Source organism: Lepidothrix coronata, unplaced genomic scaffold (assembly GCF_001604755.1).
Source record: "Lepidothrix coronata isolate B3197 unplaced genomic scaffold, Lepidothrix_coronata-1.0 Scaffold44, whole genome shotgun sequence".
NCBI classification, from domain to species: domain Eukaryota; kingdom Metazoa; phylum Chordata; class Aves; order Passeriformes; family Pipridae; genus Lepidothrix; species Lepidothrix coronata.
The window spans coordinates 4411406-4430522 of record NW_016690224.1 but is presented as its reverse complement, the minus strand read 5'-3'; the positions used below and the strand labels follow the sequence as shown (position 1 = coordinate 4430522).

Below are 19117 nucleotides of genomic sequence, written 5' to 3'. Positions count from 1 at the left end.
GGGTTTACACTGGAGGAAGACTTCAAGTGGAGACAAGCTCTGTGTTTGTCCAAAAATCCTTGGCCCTGCACTTCTGTAGTCAGAGCATCAGTGGCTCAGGTGATATTTTGCATAAAGTCTGGCACAGTCCCCTGGATGGGTCAGACTGCCATGCAGAGCCCCTTGATAGAACAGGGATTTCCACACATCCCTGTGTTCTGCACTTGGATGGGTGTCCACACAGGCAGGCGCGGAAGGGCACTGGGCATCTGTAATTCCAGGGAAGACTGAGGGAAAATGCAAGTGCTCCAGGTACCTGAAAACCAAGACCATGGTGTGCTGATAATTTTGCCTGCTTTGTTTCACTTGTATCCTTTGTTAACAAAGAGCAGTCTAGAGGGAAATAGTCTATTATTAATATTTAATTTCCTCCTATTACTGTAAGCAGATGACCTAAAAGATCATTTAGCCAGCAGCCAATAACAAAGAAAATAGGGGAATCAGAAAATGTATGTCTTGGTTAGATGGGTGATGCTCCTTCCTCCTCTTTCCTGCCCCACCCAGCCACAACTCCCCCGAAAGGGAGGCAGGGCTGTGAGGTGCTCTCTGACAGCTCCAAGCACTCGGGCTGTGTGTGAGCAGTCAGGGGCACAGAGAAGCTGCTCTACCTGAAATATTCATAAAAATACCAAACTTCAGAAAGGAAACCCTTGAGCAACACAGAGAAGTGCTCCTGCTGCCTTCCCTGGGGTTCTCCCCAAAGGACACCTGTTTTCATTGTTTTACAGCCCCAGTTGTTTTGCAAATTTGTGTACTGCCTGTGAGCACATGGGCTCATTTATTGTGACTTGGTCCTCTGAAGTGATGGGGAGAGACGAGATTTCTTGGAGTCTCTGATTTAAAAGATAGGGAGATTCTCTTTGAGCTGAAGGGGTTTCAAAGAGAGGATAAAAACTGACAAGCATCTCCCCCTCCAGGCTTTGAAAAGTAGGAAACAAATGATTTAGCCAGCACCAATTTCTCTGCTTACCAGCCATGTGTGAATTCAAGGATTTTCCCTGAGGGAGTTAGGTAATCTGCATGTGGCTGGTACCTGGGAAGGGTCATGTTGTCAAAAGGAGATGCTAGATTGTGATCTGTGGAATGAGCCTTGATGAACATACCCCATGGCCCCCCTGAGCTGCCTCTTACCCCATCCTAGGGCAGACAAAGAAACCGATTCCCTCTGGAGCCCATGGAAGCTGCAACCTGTCACCTACGTGCCCACAGGCAGCCTTGGGTGCCCTAAGGGCTGCTGATGGTCTGGAGATTTTGCTAATATGAGAGTAGCTGTCAAACTGAAGTGTCACAGACATTGTCAGCCTGGCATGGGTGCAGAGGGTGAGTCTGCTCTGCACCAGCGTGACAGAGTGTGGGTGTCCAAAAGCAGGACAAACTCAGGCTAGAGGGGCCAAGAGCTTGTTTGAGGTGGGTGATTTGAATCAAGCAGTGGCCACAGGCTCAACTTGATGATTTTGGCACTCAGGAGATAAAAGGGGCAACATCTTAGTCCAAAGCCAACTGGAGATGCCAAACAAAAGCTTGCTTAGGCTCTGGTGGTGAATTGCTTCATGGGAACGTGCTGTTCAGATGCTTTATTGAATTTTCAAGGAGCAGTTTTTCATTGGGGGGTGAAATATGAGAGAGAACAGAGTGTTCCAAGTCACTAAAAATGAACAGAGCACCAGCTTTACAGGTTTGTGAATGACAAAAAAGGTTTATTTAATAATGGGGAAAAGGCCGGAACATAGCCCAGGGTATCAAGAAGGAATTAACAAAATAAAACACAGGCTTAGGAAGAAATACGAATTGTAGCTGTCCAGCCTGTTGGGTGATACAGGTTATTTTCCCTAAGTTTCAAGAAGCTTGCTATGCTGTTCCCTCAAGGGCCTAGATGTTAAATAGACACTTCCCCAGTGAGTAAAGCAGATTGTTAATTAATTTTGTCTTGTTAGACCTGGTTGCTGAGCCTTTGGGTCTTGCATGAGGTAGACAATTCTACAATAAATTTTGTATTCCCTCTGGATATCTGTCATCTTCTCTAGGTGGTCTGGATTTCATTTTGTCCCAGTACAGTGGATTTCTAGCTGTATAAGCAGAGAGGCTGAGCCTGTTCTTGTTTTAAAGCAAGTTGCAAATACTTCTGGAACTGAGATCTGTTATCATGTCAGGTGAACGCTGCAGAGGGTGACACTGTGAGAGGGGAACGAGGTGGGGAGGGCGAGTTCAGGCTGAAGGTGAAACCTCCCGGGCTGTGGCACGTTCTGTCAGCAGCAGGTGAGGCCCCTGATGTGCTGGGGTTGTGTGGCCAGTAATTGGTTTTTCTAATGGCAGTGGCTACTCAGAAGCAGCGGAGCTGAAGCAGACACAAAATGTTGTTTTGTTGTGGCTGGGACACCTGCTCAGCCCCGGTTGTTTCTCTCCTGAGATGTGCTGGCTCTGCAGAACTCTGTGTTTTCCGGCCCATCTGAGAGCAGAGGGTGGAAGGACATGTTGTCCTCTTCTGGACATAACATTCCGATTGCTTTGGAATAAATGACTAGGGCTTGGGATGAAGAATCAAGCCACTGTTTGTGAAGGGGGATGGGAAGCAAGGGACTAAGCAAATTCAGAGATAGAAAATTAAAATTTAACATCAGACCATGAAACAAACAGTTGAAGCAGAAGGTTAAAAGCTCTGTTGTGTCAGAAAACAGTGTGTGATGTGGTCATTAAACTTCAGATTCCAGCATCATGCTTTTTCAGGGTCCATGCAGAGCTGTAGGCAATTCCAGCCATCTTTGTGCTGAGCAATCAGTATGTGTGGGACCTCCACAGTGCAGGTTTGTAACTTCCCTCCGTGTCCCGTTGGAAAATGAATTTGAGATGAGCCATCGACAGAGTCAGATTAAACAAAATACATCTGGGATTAATATGGACTCATAATCCTAATAAAGGAAGCTCTCAAATGGGGAGGAATATCCCAGTAATTTTGCTTGGATCCTCTTCACTGAGGTGTATGTGCTGTGAACACGAGGGACAAGAGCAACATAGCAGGACTTTATTTAAATCCTCTCAGCATCAGGATTAACGTGCCCAATTCTCAGGCCGCCTCCTTTCAAACAGCAGCTCCTTCAGCTCTGCCTCCATCTCAGAGGAGCTGGTGGGGGGAGCTGTAGTGGCTTTATTTTCCATAGCAGCAGTTTTGGCCCACGTATGTCACAGGAATTTGTTAAATTTTTCTAAACTTGTCCTGACACTGGAGTTTGGTTGTGAGCTTGACCTGCATGGAAACGTGTGAGCACATTGGGGAGTGGAGAGGCTGGGGTGTTACCCTGTCCCCATCCCTGCTGCTGTGATGCTGAGGGACACAGGAGCTTGCTCCCACTTCAGAACCTTCAGGCACAGCCTCTGACAGGGACACACACACCTTCCTCTTAGAGGCATGTTTTACCCACTGCTTCCCTTGTTTGGTTGGGTTTTTTTCTCACACCAGCTCTTTCCTGTCTTTCTTCCCCCATTTCTTGCTCCCACACATGCACAGTGTTGTTTATTTCTCATCCTGCCTCTTCTGTTTTTTCTCCCTCCAGACCTTCTTTATTTCTATCTTATATTAATTCTAATCCCCTTCCCTGGAAGTTGGGCTGAGGGGAGAGGTTTCAATATCGCTGCTTTGAAACAAACCTGTTGGGATTTGTAATGGACAATCAGATGCTTGCAGAGTGATCTAAGGGCATATCACTGACATCCCTGAAATTCAAGGAAGTAGAAGCAAATCTTTAGGAAGTCAGTGGAAAATAGGAGTTTTTGCTGTAAAGAGGTGGACAATATAGAGGCTTCTGCGGGTTTTTCTTCTTTAGAAAAGATTAAATGGATGATCTTTATCTTCCTCTTAACAGCTAGATCACACAATAATCTCTTCTGTTGATTTCTTCCACTCAAACCAAACACAAAAACAAGATTGCTGGAGGTGGAGAAAAGCAAGGTTTTTGAAGCAAGTCCAAACCACCAGAATCATTCACTTTCCTTTCAAATGCAGCATTAGCGATAGAGCTCTAAATCAATGAAAGGTCTAAAATTAGATTATATTCCTGAGATCAGATGTGAATCACAAGTTAATCATATTTTCTTTTATTATCACTGTCTTTACCCTTTTATTTTATCCTGAGAAATTAGGTTTCTGACTTGAAAACAGAGTGAACTGTGAAGGCATCAAGCCCTGCTGGGTGAAACCAAGCCAGATCACCTGTGGATGGTCTCAAAAATCTTGTGTTTTGGAGGTTCATGTTGCATCCAAAACTGAGCTCTGGTGATTTATCAGTTAGTGCTGTGAATTGAATCTCTCTCTCCAAGCCCTCTGATGTTTCAAGTAGCTGTTTCTTAAATTAATGAGAAAATATCACTGCTTAAGCTTGCTAAATAAGGTTTACAACCCACTCTGCAAGTGACAGGCGAGGACAGCAAGCAATTATCTCTTGACTGTGGCACAAAGCTCAGGGAACTGTATTCTCCACTGCTGTATTTTTAGCTGAGACTGTGGTGAAATGCACCCATACCTGAAGCAGAGGTACGAGGTGACCTGCGAGATCAGCGTGAGGGGGGTGAGCGCGCAGGCCACGCGTATCTGCCTGGGTCCATGTGCCCTTGCAAGCAGCACCAACTTTAGCCCCAGGTTTGTGTGCATGACACTGCAGGAACTCAACTGTATCCCTGAGAGATGGCGTTGGCATCGTGCCCGTGTGTGTGTTTCTGGGAGAGGGGTATTTTGGTGGATGTGTTTCTGGCGGGCTGTAGGTGAAGAGCGATGGTGACCTACATGATGTGTGGGTGCCACAAACGCTACGGACAGTGCAGGTGTAATGAATAAATGGTTTGCCTATAGGATACAGATTCACATGAACAAAAATGCTGGTGTTGCAGGAGGGGAGCCTGCAGAGACCCTTGCAAAGAGTGTTCATGGTCTGCGGGAATGTCCTCAAAGATGTCACTGTCTGACAAACCTCCAGCTTTTCTCCCTGCCATGGATCACGTTCCAGTGTCTGTGCATGGGAAGGCAAAGCTGGGTCTGGCCACAAAGGGGTGACCACACATGCCAGCAGCACAACCCCCCTCTAATGAGGGTTTCTGTCACTGCAGAGCAGTGTTTTGGTGCAGCTCACTCTTGGGGCAAAGCACATGATGGCTCCAGTGTGGTGTTTGCGATCGGAGGGAGACAGGTGTATGTGAAAGGGCTCCTCCACCTTTCCTCTCTGCAGCCTCAGCACTTGCCAAGGCATAATTAGTGGGGCTCTCGTGTTTCAGGGCAGGCTATTGAGCAGCTGCTGAAGTGCCAGCTCAGTTGGTAGCCTCGAAAACAAAACGTCCCTTGTTTCTCATCACCACTGTGAAATGCTGCCTTCCTGAACTTGGGCTTGGCCCTGCAGCTTTCAGGATAGACAAAATGTGAGAATTTTGCCAATGATGTATTCTTCTAGGTCTGTTTAATATCCGTTATCAATTTACTGTGCCACTTTAATGAGATTTTGCTTTCTCCATCTCCTCCATAGAGCTGATTACTTAGTGTGTGGCTGGTGTTGATTTTTTGTGTGTTTTTTTTTTTTTTAAAGGAAACTACAAGTGAAGAAGTTCAATGTTTTCTTCAGCTGAAGAGAATATTTCTCAAGTTCTAGTAGGAAAAGGTGAAAAAGAGAAGCAGAGGATGTTGCTAGTAGGTATGAAGCCATGACTAGCAGTGTGATTGTCAACAGGAAGCAAAGCATCGCAGCTGATGTGACGCTGCAGTACAGCACTCTTGCTGTGTTGTGTTCCCTGCTGGACTCTGTGGCCTGGGGAGCTGTGTCTCTCCCATCCGTTTGTCTGCTGGAGTTTGAATTGTTCTGCATCTGGTTAATCCACTTTGCTGGAGCTGGCAAGCCCTGGGCTCTTTTCCTGGACACCTGGTACTGTAAAGCCCTCGAAGAGCTCTGGGGAGGGCAGCGTGTGTGTGAGCAGCCTGCAGGGCTGGCAGTGAGACCCCCGGCAGCTTCGCGGTGTCCTGGCTGTTCAGTGCTCTGCAGATATGAACGCTGAGCTGTCCCGGCCCCTGCTCACACCGGCCTGGCTGTGCTCACCATGCTAGTACATGGGCAGGACGACTTCCTCTCAGACATCGCTTACATCATCCTGGAGCTCATCATCGCCGTGCTGGCCATCCTGGGCAACATCCTGGTCTGCTGGGCCGTCTACCTGAACAGCAACCTGCAGAACGTCACCAACTATTTCGTGGTGTCCCTGGCTGCTGCTGACATTGCCGTGGGCGTGCTGGCGATCCCCTTCGCCATCACCATCAGCACCGGCTTCTGTGCCTTCTTCTATGGCTGCCTCTTCATCGCCTGCTTCGTCCTGGTCTTGACTCAGAGTTCCATCTTCAGCCTCCTTGCTATCGCCATCGACAGAATCATTGCCATCCGGATACCCCTCAGGCAAGAGTGGGCTGGGCTGGGGGGCCAGGGGGTGGGAGTGGTGAGGGCTGAACATCCCTAGGAGCGACAGACCTGGAGATGAGTCAAGGAAGGAAGAGTTAAATGAGGATCAGAACTTTTTCTCTTGTATCTTGAAAAAAAACCTTTTCTAGGTCTTAAAGGCTGCCTTGGCTGCTGAATTTTCTGGTCACTTTGTTTTCCAGTTCTTCTTTGTCCTCATATGGTGCATGTCCATGGCATTGCAGCGCTGCTGCCTGGGAGCTGCCATTCCATACTTAGACAAGATCCTGCAGTAGCATCAATAACCTGTGTGCCCTGAGCTGCAGAAGGATTGCTGGGGAAAGGGTGAGCCAAAGCAAGAGATGGTGGAGAGCAGAAAGGGGATGAGGTCAGGGCTTGTCTCCTTCCCTGTGGGGAGAATGGGGAGCTCTGCCTGCAGCTGTAGCAGCAGGGCTGGGGGAGCGTGGATGGGGTTTCTCACAGGGTTCATTAAATGTGAAGGGAGAGGAAGCAGCAGGCGATGAAGAAATGGGCCTTAGGAAGATTGGGAGCAGCTTAGGCACTGCCTCTGGAAGCAAAGGATGTATCAGGTCAAGGCAGAGGCTTGTCCCAGCCCAGACCTGTGGGTGGTTATTCTGTGGTCTCTGGAGTTTAAAGGAAGAAAAGGATGTTTCCATATGGGACCATGAAAGCTGACTATGACTGGCTGGTATTGGTGTGCAACCAGGGAGGCTGACCTGGGACAAGGGGAGGTTTTGCCACACCCACAGGGGCTGCTCCTCAGTTCAGTTTTCTAGGAGCAGGTTGTTGTGGTGGGCTGTGTCTGGCCGTGGGTGTGAAGCAGCTTTGCATTTCTGTGACAATGATTTCGAGTCATTCACTGAGCTCAAGAGATGGAAAGGAAGCCCCTGGAGAGGCTGGTGCAGGAGAAGTGTAGGAGTCTCCTTCCTTCCTGTCTTGTCTTGGGAGGATGCAGCACGCTCTCAGGAATGGAGAGACTGCCTTCCTCTCCCGAGTAAGAAATGCAGCTGCAAAAATGGAACAAATCTCTGATTTTTGTGCTCTCGAGGTTGAGTTTTTGCACATCCTCACTCCTCTTGAGCTTAAATCACTTGTGTTGATCTGTGCAATTTAGTTTTGTCTCTTCTCAATACTTTGGTCACGCAGCACTTATGTCAGTTAACACAAACTTCCCATTCAAAACCAGACTGGGAGCCCTGGAGCTGTGGAGATTGCCTTTCCAGGTGGGCCAGTGCAGCAAAGTCTTTCCTGAAGCCTTTTCTCAGCAAGTTTGTGCTGCTGTAACGTTACCTTTAATTGCTGGTTTCCAAACCCCATTAGTCACACCTGTTACAGCCTCTAGTTTTGATGTGGTTATAAGGCATATCCATTCAACTCCACTGTGGAGAAAAATGTTGATATTAGTTACCTGGGAATTGGATTGTGTCCACTTTTCTACTGTTCTACTAGATACTGAATAGATATTCAGTTTATAAACCACAGTAATAGTAAATGGTGCAAGGAAACATGTAGAGTCGCCCTTGGGAGCTGCCTCTGAAATGATTTTGGGAAGGGCTGATGTCTTGAATTCATCTCTTATGAGCTGGCTTCAAGGACTCTTGGTGTCAGCTTAAGCACTCTTATTGTAGAGGATGACTTGCCAGGAAAAGGATTTTAAAAATCTGGATTTCTGCCCATTTTTTTAGGCTATCACTGTAACTATATTGTCTTGAAAATGTAATTTCCTGGAACAGGCAAGGTAAAGAGTCTTTTAGAAAAACCAGACTTCATCAGTGCTGGGCATGATACTGGTTTCACTATCTTGTTTTTGAAAAAACAGAGCACACCCTCTTCTGCCCCAGGAACAGAGGGGTTGATTGGATGCAGAAACCCACAGGTAAATCCATGGGTTCCTCCTCCTCTGTTTCCTCTGCTGGTTTGTCCTTTCACAGTAGGAGTAATGAACTTGTCAATTCTGTTTCCCCTTAAGAATTTATGGATGAATAAACATTAGATTTATAGCCTCACACATGCTGAGAAAGTGAAAGCTGATTATGTGAAGAGGGAAATGTGATATGATTCAGGCTGCTCACATCCTCTTTTTTTTTTTTCTTTTTCTAATATCTGTTTGCCTGAAAAATGTGTCAAACAATTTGAAGGAAAATTCTTCCACTAAAGGTGTGTTGTTTTCACCCCATCCTTTAACAGCTGGTAAAGCCCCCTCTCCTCCTCAGAGGACGTGAAAGATAACACCAGGTTTTCCTAATATTCATTAGATGAACGCTCTTCAGTAACTCAGACTTCCTTCACTCTCAGGAAACCAAAAAGGGCCAAACCTATATTTTCTTTTTAACTATTTCATGTCTGATTTGTCCTAATGAAGGTAACCAAATATGTGGATGTGTATTCCCACACAAATAAACTGCCAGTATTAAGGAGGCAGCAAAGTGGGATTTCTGATGCTGCTTGGTCTTGTATCCCTCAGTACATAATTAGAGTTACCCTTGAAATTATTTTTCTGTGGAGAAAAGACCCTCTTTCAAAATATTGCAGTGAGGAAAGACATCTATAGGTGAAATTTAAAAATAGATAAAAACTAACTTGTGAACGTTTTATGGGTTCTGCCTTTCAAGTGATTAAAACACGGTGTAGAATTTGGTAAACTTTCCAAAAGTTCTCAAGCACTTTGCTGAATTCTGCCAGGCTTTATACAAATGTAACACTCTGCAAGTGGCAGCAAAGCACTCCCATGGCAGGGAGTCCGAGCCATTGTTCGCCCTGGGATAAAATCCCAGCCGTGTCTCTCACGCGGCAGGTACCTGAAAACCTGCACTGGCGGATGTCGAACCCCCGGGGGCTCCAAACAAAACTGGCCGCGAGTTTGAGCCCAGGGTGAAGCCACGGGCCGAGAACAATCGCTGCTTTCCAGGCTCGGCGGTGCCAGCAAAGGCTCCGCGGGCACCGTGCCCAGCCACGTGCTCCCGTGCCAGCATCGGTGCAAAGATTCTCCCCGGGGAAGGGCAGGTGCTTCGGATGCGCTGGAAGGAGAGGGGGGAACTTTCCTTCCTGCAGCCAAACGGAAAAGTTTTCTCAGGTTACTGAGGTTTCTGCTTGCTCTGTGAGCTGGATTCAGGCATGGAACACGCAGGTCATCCAGTGCCAACTGCAGTAACGTGCTGGAGCACAGGCCTTTTCCTCTGCTGGAAGCTGGTTTTCCTACCGGGATGTGGAATGGGACCTTTGTGCTGAGAACAGTCTCTTTCAGCTTGAATTCTCCAGGGTTGCCTTCTGAAATGCTCATACATGAGCACCTGAACCGGTGAATCAGAGATTTAATGTTTTATTGTCACTTCGAGCCATATGTGGACTTATTTCTCTCCCTAGTCACCATAAACCTTTTATGGCAATCATTTCCTACGTGTTAAATAGATTATGGGCAGATTCAGCCTAATATGAGAGAAGAGTAATTTCCCTTCTCCTTTGAACATGGGCACGGCTTTGAAAGCAGTGCCTGTTGTCTGTGGCTTCATGGGCTGCAGCAGAACTCGCTGTTGCCAAGGTTTTAGTCTGGAAGCTCATCGTGTCATGAGCAGAACAGCTGTGTTTGCCCACCATTCTTGCTTCTGCTGTTTAGAGCGGAAGAAATAATGGTGGGCACCTGTGCCCAGCTGTGGGATCCCACCCCACCCTGTCTCTATAGCATGGATGAGCACTGGTATCAGTTGGCACTTGGCAATAGGGGAGGAGGGTTCGTGACTGAGAGTTTTGGGAAAGGGTTGTTTAGGTGGTGCATGAGAAGGTCTCAGTTTGGTTTCTTGCCCTGCCACAGATTTCCTGGATGATCTGGGATTGCCAGTGTCTCTCATTTCCAGATATTTGTAATAGGGACAGAATATTCTCCTTGGTCCTGTCCCTGATGGCTTCAGCTGCCTGAGCTGTGGGATGTTGAGTGGGTGTGTTCAGTGAGTGGTGTTTTGTAGTGATTTGTTAAACACCATTGAGCACTGCTGGAATTCACATCAAAGCCATCAAGGCTGAGCACAGGCTTGTGTCTGAAACCTTCTCCATGCATGGCAGAGCCGTCTGGCCAGGATGTCAGTGCTGTCCACCAAAGGAAGGTTTAGAAGACAAGCAGCAGGATGATTGGATGCTGTGATGGTGAGTTAGGCCACCTATAATCCTACCTCAGCCAAGTCAGCCAGAGATGTCCTAGAAATTAAGCTCTCCTAAACAAATTCACACTTTTCAGTGGGTACCTGGCCAACGCAGGGCCACAGACTTTGTCACCAGATGCCGTGAGCTTTCTCTCTTAACCCTTGGAGATAGTGAGCAAGGCATGATGGACATGCACTCCAGCACAACACACTGCAGCTGGAAACTGCTTGGGTTAAGTGCTGTTCTGAAGCCTTGTAAAGTTTCTTGGACGGGAATCCCCAGAGGGTAAGAGGGAGGGAGAAGTGAGGGGGGTGTTTGTCTGGAGCAGTAGTGATATATATTTTTAGTGGAAGGGAAGGGACATCTCTAGTCGTGGGATAACAGCTGCACAATTTCAAAATTCCTCTGACAAGATGTAGCTAATTCCAGGGCTGCAGGGTTTTGAGGTTTTTTTTGTTTTGTTTTTTGTTTTTCCAAGCTTCAAGTGTCTTCAGCCACTCTCTGGCTCCCTGAGTGTACATTTCAAAGCACAGATGCTGTTTTGCTCTGTTGATGAGGCCTGAATGTGAGCAGCTCCCTGCTACCATCCATGCTGTGCCCTTAGCAGCCCCTAAGCACTGAGCAGGATCCCCTAATTGCTAGGAAAAACCCTTTTTCTCTCTCAGAATCAGCTGAATTCCTCCCTCATTTCTCGAAGGAGGATTTTGGTGTATTTCAAATACTGGGAATTGTGTGGTTGGCTCCCTCACCCGCTCCCTCTTTTATGATTTTGAAATGCAGCTGAGGAAGGTCTCATGTGGAGGCAGTTTTTTCCAAGGCCCATCAGCAGGGATATAAAGCACGTGCAGGATCTCCATTCTGCACTGAGCCCAGCAAAAGCAGCCTCTCTCCTCGCCTGTCTTGAACTTGTGTTGGGATAGGAGCATGAACCTGTGGGAGCAACTATTTCATTGGGAGATGGAAAGATTTCTGTGGCTTGTTGTATTATTTCTTTTAATGTTTGTTTTCTGAGAGAATCCTGGGGACAGAGGGAGCAGGAGCACTGGGTAAACACTGGGAGCCCAGCGCTACCGTTGTCCGATCGCAGACACACGGGGTCAAGTACAGTGTGGGACCCACGCTGGACAATGTGGGAATCCGGCCATCTACTTCCCATGCCGAGCATTACCAAGGGAAGGAAATTGTACTGAAATGTTAAACTGCTGCCCTGATTTACATTTTCAGAGGGAAGAACTGGTGGAGTCAGCTCAGGGCTCGCAGTAACCTGCGAGGCCTTGGGAACTGGCTGATGTTTTGGACAAACTGATGTCCCCGCTGCACTGTCAGATTCTTACCACACTGCTTATTGTTTCTTTCAACAGATCTTAGAGAATTTACTGTTAAAAGTGCTGGCTTCAGCCAGGTATATCAATACCTCCACCACTGAGGTCCCTTTGGTGTGTGCAGTGCAGCCACAGCACACCTGTAGTCAGAGCACTGTCCTCAGCTTAAATTCACCCTTTCTGAGAAAGACCTGGGGTCCAGCTTAGCTGGGCCAGTGAGGAAAACTGCAGACTTGTCTCGGTTATTTCAGGAAGGTTGATGGTGCTGGTCTTCCCAAAAGTGCCCCTGTGGAGCAGAGTGAGGTGCTGTGCAAGGCAATGCCAGCCTGGCTGCTGCAGCTGAGCCAGCAGGATTTCCCTGGAGCACACCAGAACATGGACATGTGGCACTGTGCCTCTGAGTTCTTTTGTGCTATTTGGTTTACAGATCCCCTGCAAGACAGACCTGGCAATTCCATGCTAAAAGACTGTTCCTTTGCCAGGAAGGAGACACTGTCTCAGCCTTCAGCAAGAGACCCAGGGTAGTCTTCATCACCCAGGGTCAGAGCAGTGCTGTTGATTATGCAGGATTCAAGATCTATGTACTTGACTAGGTAGATGGATGGAGTAAAGGAACACAGATAAAAACTGCATCCATTTCCCCACTTTTCTGTCAACTATTCACTGCCTAAAGGAAAGGGGAGGGAAATAGGCAGCAGACGGTGTCACCATGGAGTCCTTGCTGCGCTGTGCTGTGTGGGTTCTGCACAGCAGGTGCCTTTCTCGCTGTCTTCTGGAACATTGGGCCATTGGGAGGTTGTGTGGGTGCCAGGGGCTTGTGGAATAACACTGATGTAACTCCCATTGCTCTGCTTTACAGGTACAATGGCTTGGTGACTGGCTCTCGAGCCAAAGGGATCATTGCCATCTGCTGGGTGTTGTCCTTCATCATTGGCCTGACCCCAATGCTGGGGTGGCACAACCGTGCCCAGATCGAAGAGCTGGGTTCCAACAGGTCCTCTCCCATCAACTGCAGCAACAGTATGGTGGCCTGTCTCTTTGAGGCTGTGGTCACCATGGAGTACATGGTCTACTACAACTTCTTTGCCTGTGTGCTCTTGCCCCTCCTCCTCATGTTTGGCATCTACTTGAAGATCTTCATGGCAGCCCGGAGACAGCTGAAGCAGATGGAGAACAAGATGGTACACGGGGAACGTTCTCGCTCCACGTTGCAGAAGGAAGTCCATGCAGCCAAATCCTTAGCCATCATTGTTGGGCTGTTTGCAGTCTGCTGGCTCCCACTACATATTATTAACTGCTTTACCCTTTTTTGCCCAGATTGTGCCCACGCTCCCCTCTGGCTGATGTATCTGGCTATTATCCTGTCTCACGCTAACTCGGTTGTAAACCCTCTAATTTATGCCTACCGAATCAGGGAGTTCCGATACACCTTCCGTAAAATCATCAGCCAGCACATCCTGGGCCGCAAGGAGCCGTTCAAGGCAGGGCCAGCCAGCTCCAGGACTTCCACCCACGGTGGGGACACGGAGAACGCCAGCATACGGATCAGCGAGTATGCGCTAGAGGTGTACACCAACGGAGAGATCCACAGGGATCCTGAAAAGCAGGACTTGAACAAATGCAAAGGTGGCTTGGAAGGGCACCAGAACGGAAATGCTCTGGACCTGGAGACAAATGGGCATCTCCTACATTCCTGCAAAAATGGGATTCTCTCTGATGCATGCCTGAACAGGGAGCTTCACAGTGAAGAGCTACTTGATGCCCAGGTGTCTTACTCAGATCTGGAAAGAGCAGCCTTCGCTGCAGCTGATGTTTCCTGATGAGACTTTTGAAGTCTTCCTGGTAGAATGATTTTTTTTTCCATTGGTGACCTCTGCCGTGGCAGAAAGGGAGGTTGGGGGGCGGGGGGAGAGCTATGTATTCAGATTGCTGTGGAGGAAGGGGTCCCTTATCCAGGACTGCTGGGATGATCCTAAATACTAGACTGGAGAAAAGCCAAGAGACCGTTGAAGTGGACTAAGGAAGGAGGGACACGTTACCCGTCAGTGACCTGTCACCATGAGCAGTGTCAAGGTCGAGGATGGTATTCCAAGTTCAGCACTGGGAGACCCTGCTGCTGCAGGGATATCAGGACATCATGCTGTACTGTGTGCCTGTGGCTGTGTGTCAGTGTTGCTGTCTTTACCAACAGAAACTGAAGCGTGGCTGGAAGTATTCCCTGAACGGCAAAGAGCAACAGGGAAGGGGCTTTTTCGTACTGTGGCCCTGCAACAAGCAGAACAGGGGATAGTAACATCTATTGGTGAGGAAGGATGCCAGGAGCTGCTTGTAGAGCAAAGGAATTTACCAGATGGGAACTCTGGATACCTTCAACCATGGCATTTTGTCTTCAGTTCACGTTTTTAAAGCTTATACTGCAACAGGTTGCTCAAGTGGGTTTTTTCCATGTCTTGATAAGGTTACTTTAAGTTATAAAAGATGGACAAGAACTCATATCAGTTCCCTGAGCACTCAGTGTTCCAGATGCACAAGGCAAATACAACCTCTTAGGTCTCCACTTTGTCCAGCAAATCATGAAAGCAGAGTCTGTAACATGGATTTCCCTTAGCAAAAGGGCTCTCAGCAGGACTTGGTGCTGCAGTGGCAGAGCAGCAGGCCAGGCTGGGGGCTGTGTCCCCAGGGTGGGGCTGTGAAGAGTTGTCGGGTGTCTGGCCTGTCTGTACGCTGGTGGCACTGTCTGCTTTTTCCCCATCTCTGTGCTTGTCCTCCCGAGCTCCTAGAATGCAAATTCTTTCCATGGCCCCAAATGTGTGTGAGGGGAGCTAATATTCCATATTTTGGTCATTTTGATCCTCACTCAAAAGGCTGTGGGATTTTTTTCTTCTTTCTGGGGATAGGGAGGAACCCACACACATACCTACCACTTATTTTTGGAATTCCAGTGAGCTCTGTTTAAACCCCACTTCTCCTGTGATTTCAGTTTTTTCCTGATGTGCTTTACTGTGAAGCCTGATGTGTCCCTGTGGTACAGAGGCCAACAGAGCTGGCCTGTCTGGTTAGAAGAAGCTCCTACTCTGAGAAACTGAAAGGTGTCAGTAGTATTGGAAAACTGCAGAAAACTACAGAAACTGCAGTTCTCTGTAAAAGAGAACAGGCAAATCTCTGCTGCAGCAAGTGTATGCACTGATGTGGTTTGTTTTAGAGGTGTTTCACACAGTTTGATAATTTTCTGTGTCACAGGAAGCCTGGCAGCTCAAGGACAGCAGAAACCCACATCAGCTTGAATTCTACCTGAGAACTGTTTGGGTTTTGTTATTCAGACAAATAATCTGTGTCCAATCCCACCAGCCTTCTGGAGACACAGGCAGTACTGTCCTACTGGAAAACTAAAAGTCTGGTAATTCCAGGGATCTGAACCTTATTCCCTAGCTGAAAACATCAGAAACACCCTCCAAACGTGGCTCCTCCTCATGTCTGTCCACTAACATTTCAGAATCCAAGGGAAACTGGATTTTCATACTTGAGGAAGAGCAGGTCATGTTTGTGTGTTTTTTACCCCGTGTTTATTTTATGTATTGCGAACAATTAAAATGAAAAGGCAGTTTTATTTGAGGAGAATTTTCCTTTTGCCAGTCTCCCTACATGAAGGTGGGGAGTAGTTTACGATGCTGAATGTGTTCAAGTGTGTAGCTGCTCTGGGCTAGCACAAAGCTTAGTGTGAGATGGAGAAAAAGATGTGGCTGCTGCCACAACCCTCAGCAGAAAGACAGGCCAGTTTGTAAAACAATAGACTTCGCAGTTTAATTGAATTGCTGCTTTCTTGGCACAGCTCTGCCGTGGTCTAACGTCAGAGGAGTGGATTATCACTCCAGCACCATTTACGAACACTGAGCCGTTTCCCTGGGACTGACGTCACAGGTGGTTCCTCGGCAGGGTGACTCGGGATCTCGTTACTCCCGATCTTTCTTGATGGAATATTTCTGTAGGTTATTTGTGTGATGGCTGCTCTGACCTCCTGTAACTGTGGCAGAGGAACTCAGGAAAATGGGGGGCTGTTCTCTTCAGGCCTCGGTTGGGAGCCGAAGTGTTTCTAAGAATAACACAAGATTACATCCGGCATTCATGTCAATAACAATTAGGTCCACAAAGAAGCAGAGCAGGGAAGGAAGTGTGGGAAAATACCAGCATCGCTCATGCTGGAACACACACGAGTGCAGAAGTGTCTCCTGTTGAGCTTTGTAAAGGAATGGTTTACACCACATTGGATCAGACTTTCAGCTGATGTGGGTTGGTTGCTTTCTATTGTTTCCTGAGCATCTTCACACTCAATTAGGGGAGTTTCTTGCTTGGCTGCCACAAGAATCAAGTTGATCTGTCTTGATGGACAAACTTAGGATTGTCACTCTGGAAAACTTTCCTGCCTGACTGGATCACAAAGAGAGTTTATTGAGTTTCCAGATATCTTGAAATTAGCTTTTGTGTTGCTGCTTGAGCTGCCCCCAAGTGTGTCCAGTCCCTCTCAATATTAGTGATCCAGACATGAATTGAAAAGGGTGTGTGAAGGCGCTGGGGGATGTGTGCAGGAGGAAGAGCAGGAGGGTACGGAGGCAGTGTGGTTTGCATAGAAGTCTGCAGCCACAGGAAGGAAGGGATGGCAATTCACCACATGCTGTGAGCCTTCTGGCAGACATATGGCTGGGATGGACCTTCAGAAGATGTTTCTGAAGCAGTTGTTGGGGAGAGCATGGGCCTTTTGAACAGAATTTTGGAATTCTTACTTCTTGTTTCCCGGGGATTATGATTTTAAGGCTTCTTGCTTTTAGGGTTTGGATTTTAAAAAAAAAAAAAAAAAAAAAGTAGTAGGTCCCACCAGTGAAGTGTGGTTTTTGCTTCTAGCAGTTCTCCACTCTTGAGAGAAGTACCTGCCTTCCAAGCTGCATAGGACCATATGCCCACTTTTCTTGCAGCTGAAGAATGTTTAGCTGATGAAATGCAGCTGTCCTGGATAAACAAATGTGGTGCCAAGACAAAGAAGGGGATGACTATTAGGAGAGGCTGCAGAAGACCTCCTTGGGAATCCAAGGTGCAGTGGGCCCAGAGAGTAAGAGCTGGGGTAAGAAGAGACTAATTTCATTCAACTGGAACTTCTTACTAAAAAAAGTCTAAAGACACATAGAGAAATGTGGTGCCTTGTTTGGTGTGATGGCATTCCATGAATTTCACCATTCCCTGAAGACCCTTAGGCTCCAGGATTTATTTGCTTTATTGGGTTTTAGAGAAAGCAAAGTTTGATCAGTTGCCAGGAGTAATTTTGTCAAGACTTCTTGGGGCCTTCTCCTCAATAGGGCACTGCTTTTTTGTATGTGCAAATAAATGCACTTACAGCTGTGTCCTGCAGATTTCCCTTGGGATCAGTGATATTTCAAAGCTCTGTGCTAGCTTGAACTCCAGCTCTTGAACTAAGAAGCAACTGGACATGGTGGGACAGTTGGGGTTACTGTAGACAGAAAGGGCTTCCCACTGATCCCAGTCGGTGCCAGGAAGCTTGTTCTGCAGGTGGACTTGGAGTGACATGGAATAGTCTGAGCCTTTGATCATTCTTTGAAAACAGACTCCAGGGGATGCTGGTGGATATAGAGAAGTCTCTAAGGTGTGGGAAATTGCAGGGCCAGGATGGATGGGAAGTCTTGGTGGTGAAGGAGTATTTCTAGGGTAGCTGTTCGGGACGATTTCAGGGGAGCAGGAATGTGCTGGGGGATGCTGGGGAGTGCACAGATGGTGCTGACTTGAGACCAAGGTGTGACTTGCTGAGGAAGGATTCTGGAAGGGATGTACAGCCTTACAGCTTTCCTGGGGTCACTGCAGAGGATCAACCCTGCCTGGTGTGTGCAGAGGGTCGACTTTGTATGGTCCATATTGACTGAGGCAGAGATGGTTCTTATGGATTGTCCTTTCCAGATACATTGTCCCATTGCATGAGCACGTCCAGGTGTAACAAAAACCCTTCTGCTTCATGAGCATGGGCCCTACCTAAAACCAAATCCAGCCAGCCATGCTCTGTGGAAGGACAAACGTGCTGCAAAGGTGCTGCAATGCATCAAAACTGTGTAGAATACTCTCTAGTGGTGTCTGCTAAATTCAGCTGCCTAAAAGTCAGTTCTCTCCCACTTTGTTTTGGGTATCAAACTGCACTGAGTCATATTGGAGTTTTTTTCTTTCTAGCCCTGAGCTTTTGGCCTTCTTTATGGTAAAACACATCAAGAGTAACTAAAATCACACCAGTTCCTCATTTGCATGAGAGGTGAATAACCCTGACAGACTGAGAATCCCCAAACTGGGGCAATGTTGTGTGTAACTCCCCATCTTACTTGCCTGCTGGGACTGTTCACACAAGGATGTGTTAAAATCCAGACTAGAACCTGTTGATCTGAGAACATCCTTTGCTTCCCCCACTGTCTCAGGAGCTGGTGTTCCTGTGGAGCAGTTCTCTGTGGTCTGACAACCAAGACACTATGAACCCTGCTGCACATGCTGTCACTACGAAACAATTACTCTTTTAATTTAAGTGTTTTACGATATAGGTGTTGTTTTCCCTCTGTTTGTCAGTTACCATTGGGGAAGGGGGAGGGAAGGGGCGGGAGAATCTGTGCATGCAAATGTATTTAAAGTGCATTGACCAAAGGTTTTTTTGAATCTGTGAAGTTTTCATATCTGTGAAGTCATCAGACTGCTGGGCAGTGAGGAGCCGCTGGTGCTGCGGAGTCTGTCTTGGTTACATTTCTTAATAAGCATTAAAATAATAAAAATATATTTGTAAAAGAGAGTGTGAGTGCCTTTGTCTGAGGCAGATCTGGCTGGCTGGCCCTTTTATGTGAAAGTATTTTCTTATCATTTTATTAGCTTTTTCCATAGACTGATCCTTCTGGAGAGCTCTCTCCCTGGTGCTGCCTGTGCTTTTGCAGAAGAGGTTAGCATGGACTAAGGTGACAGGCTCAAATGGAGTAGAAGACCCCTCCTATCTCTGAGATCCTGAGATCTGTCATCGTGGCAGTAAGGGAAATCATTCACAGCTGCTTATGGAACACGAGGGAGAGCTGTATCCACCCAGACCACTGCCCTGACAGGAATGGTGTGTTCCATAGCAGGACCTGGAGGGTCCAAACTGGACCATGAAACACTTTG

At 47.4% G+C, this 19117-nt stretch overlaps 1 protein-coding gene across 1 annotated transcript; it reads left to right on the top strand.

Moving 5' to 3' along the window:
- Positions 1-5608: 5608 nt before the first annotated feature.
- On the top strand, positions 5609-18756 carry ADORA2A (adenosine A2a receptor). The gene is made up of 2 exons (XM_017814446.1): positions 5609-6458; positions 12795-18756. The coding sequence occupies exons 1-2, from the start codon at positions 6109-6111 to the stop codon at positions 13753-13755; spliced, it is 1311 nt and encodes a 436-aa protein (XP_017669935.1). The 5' UTR covers positions 5609-6108; the 3' UTR covers positions 13756-18756.
- Positions 18757-19117: the final 361 nt, after the last annotated feature.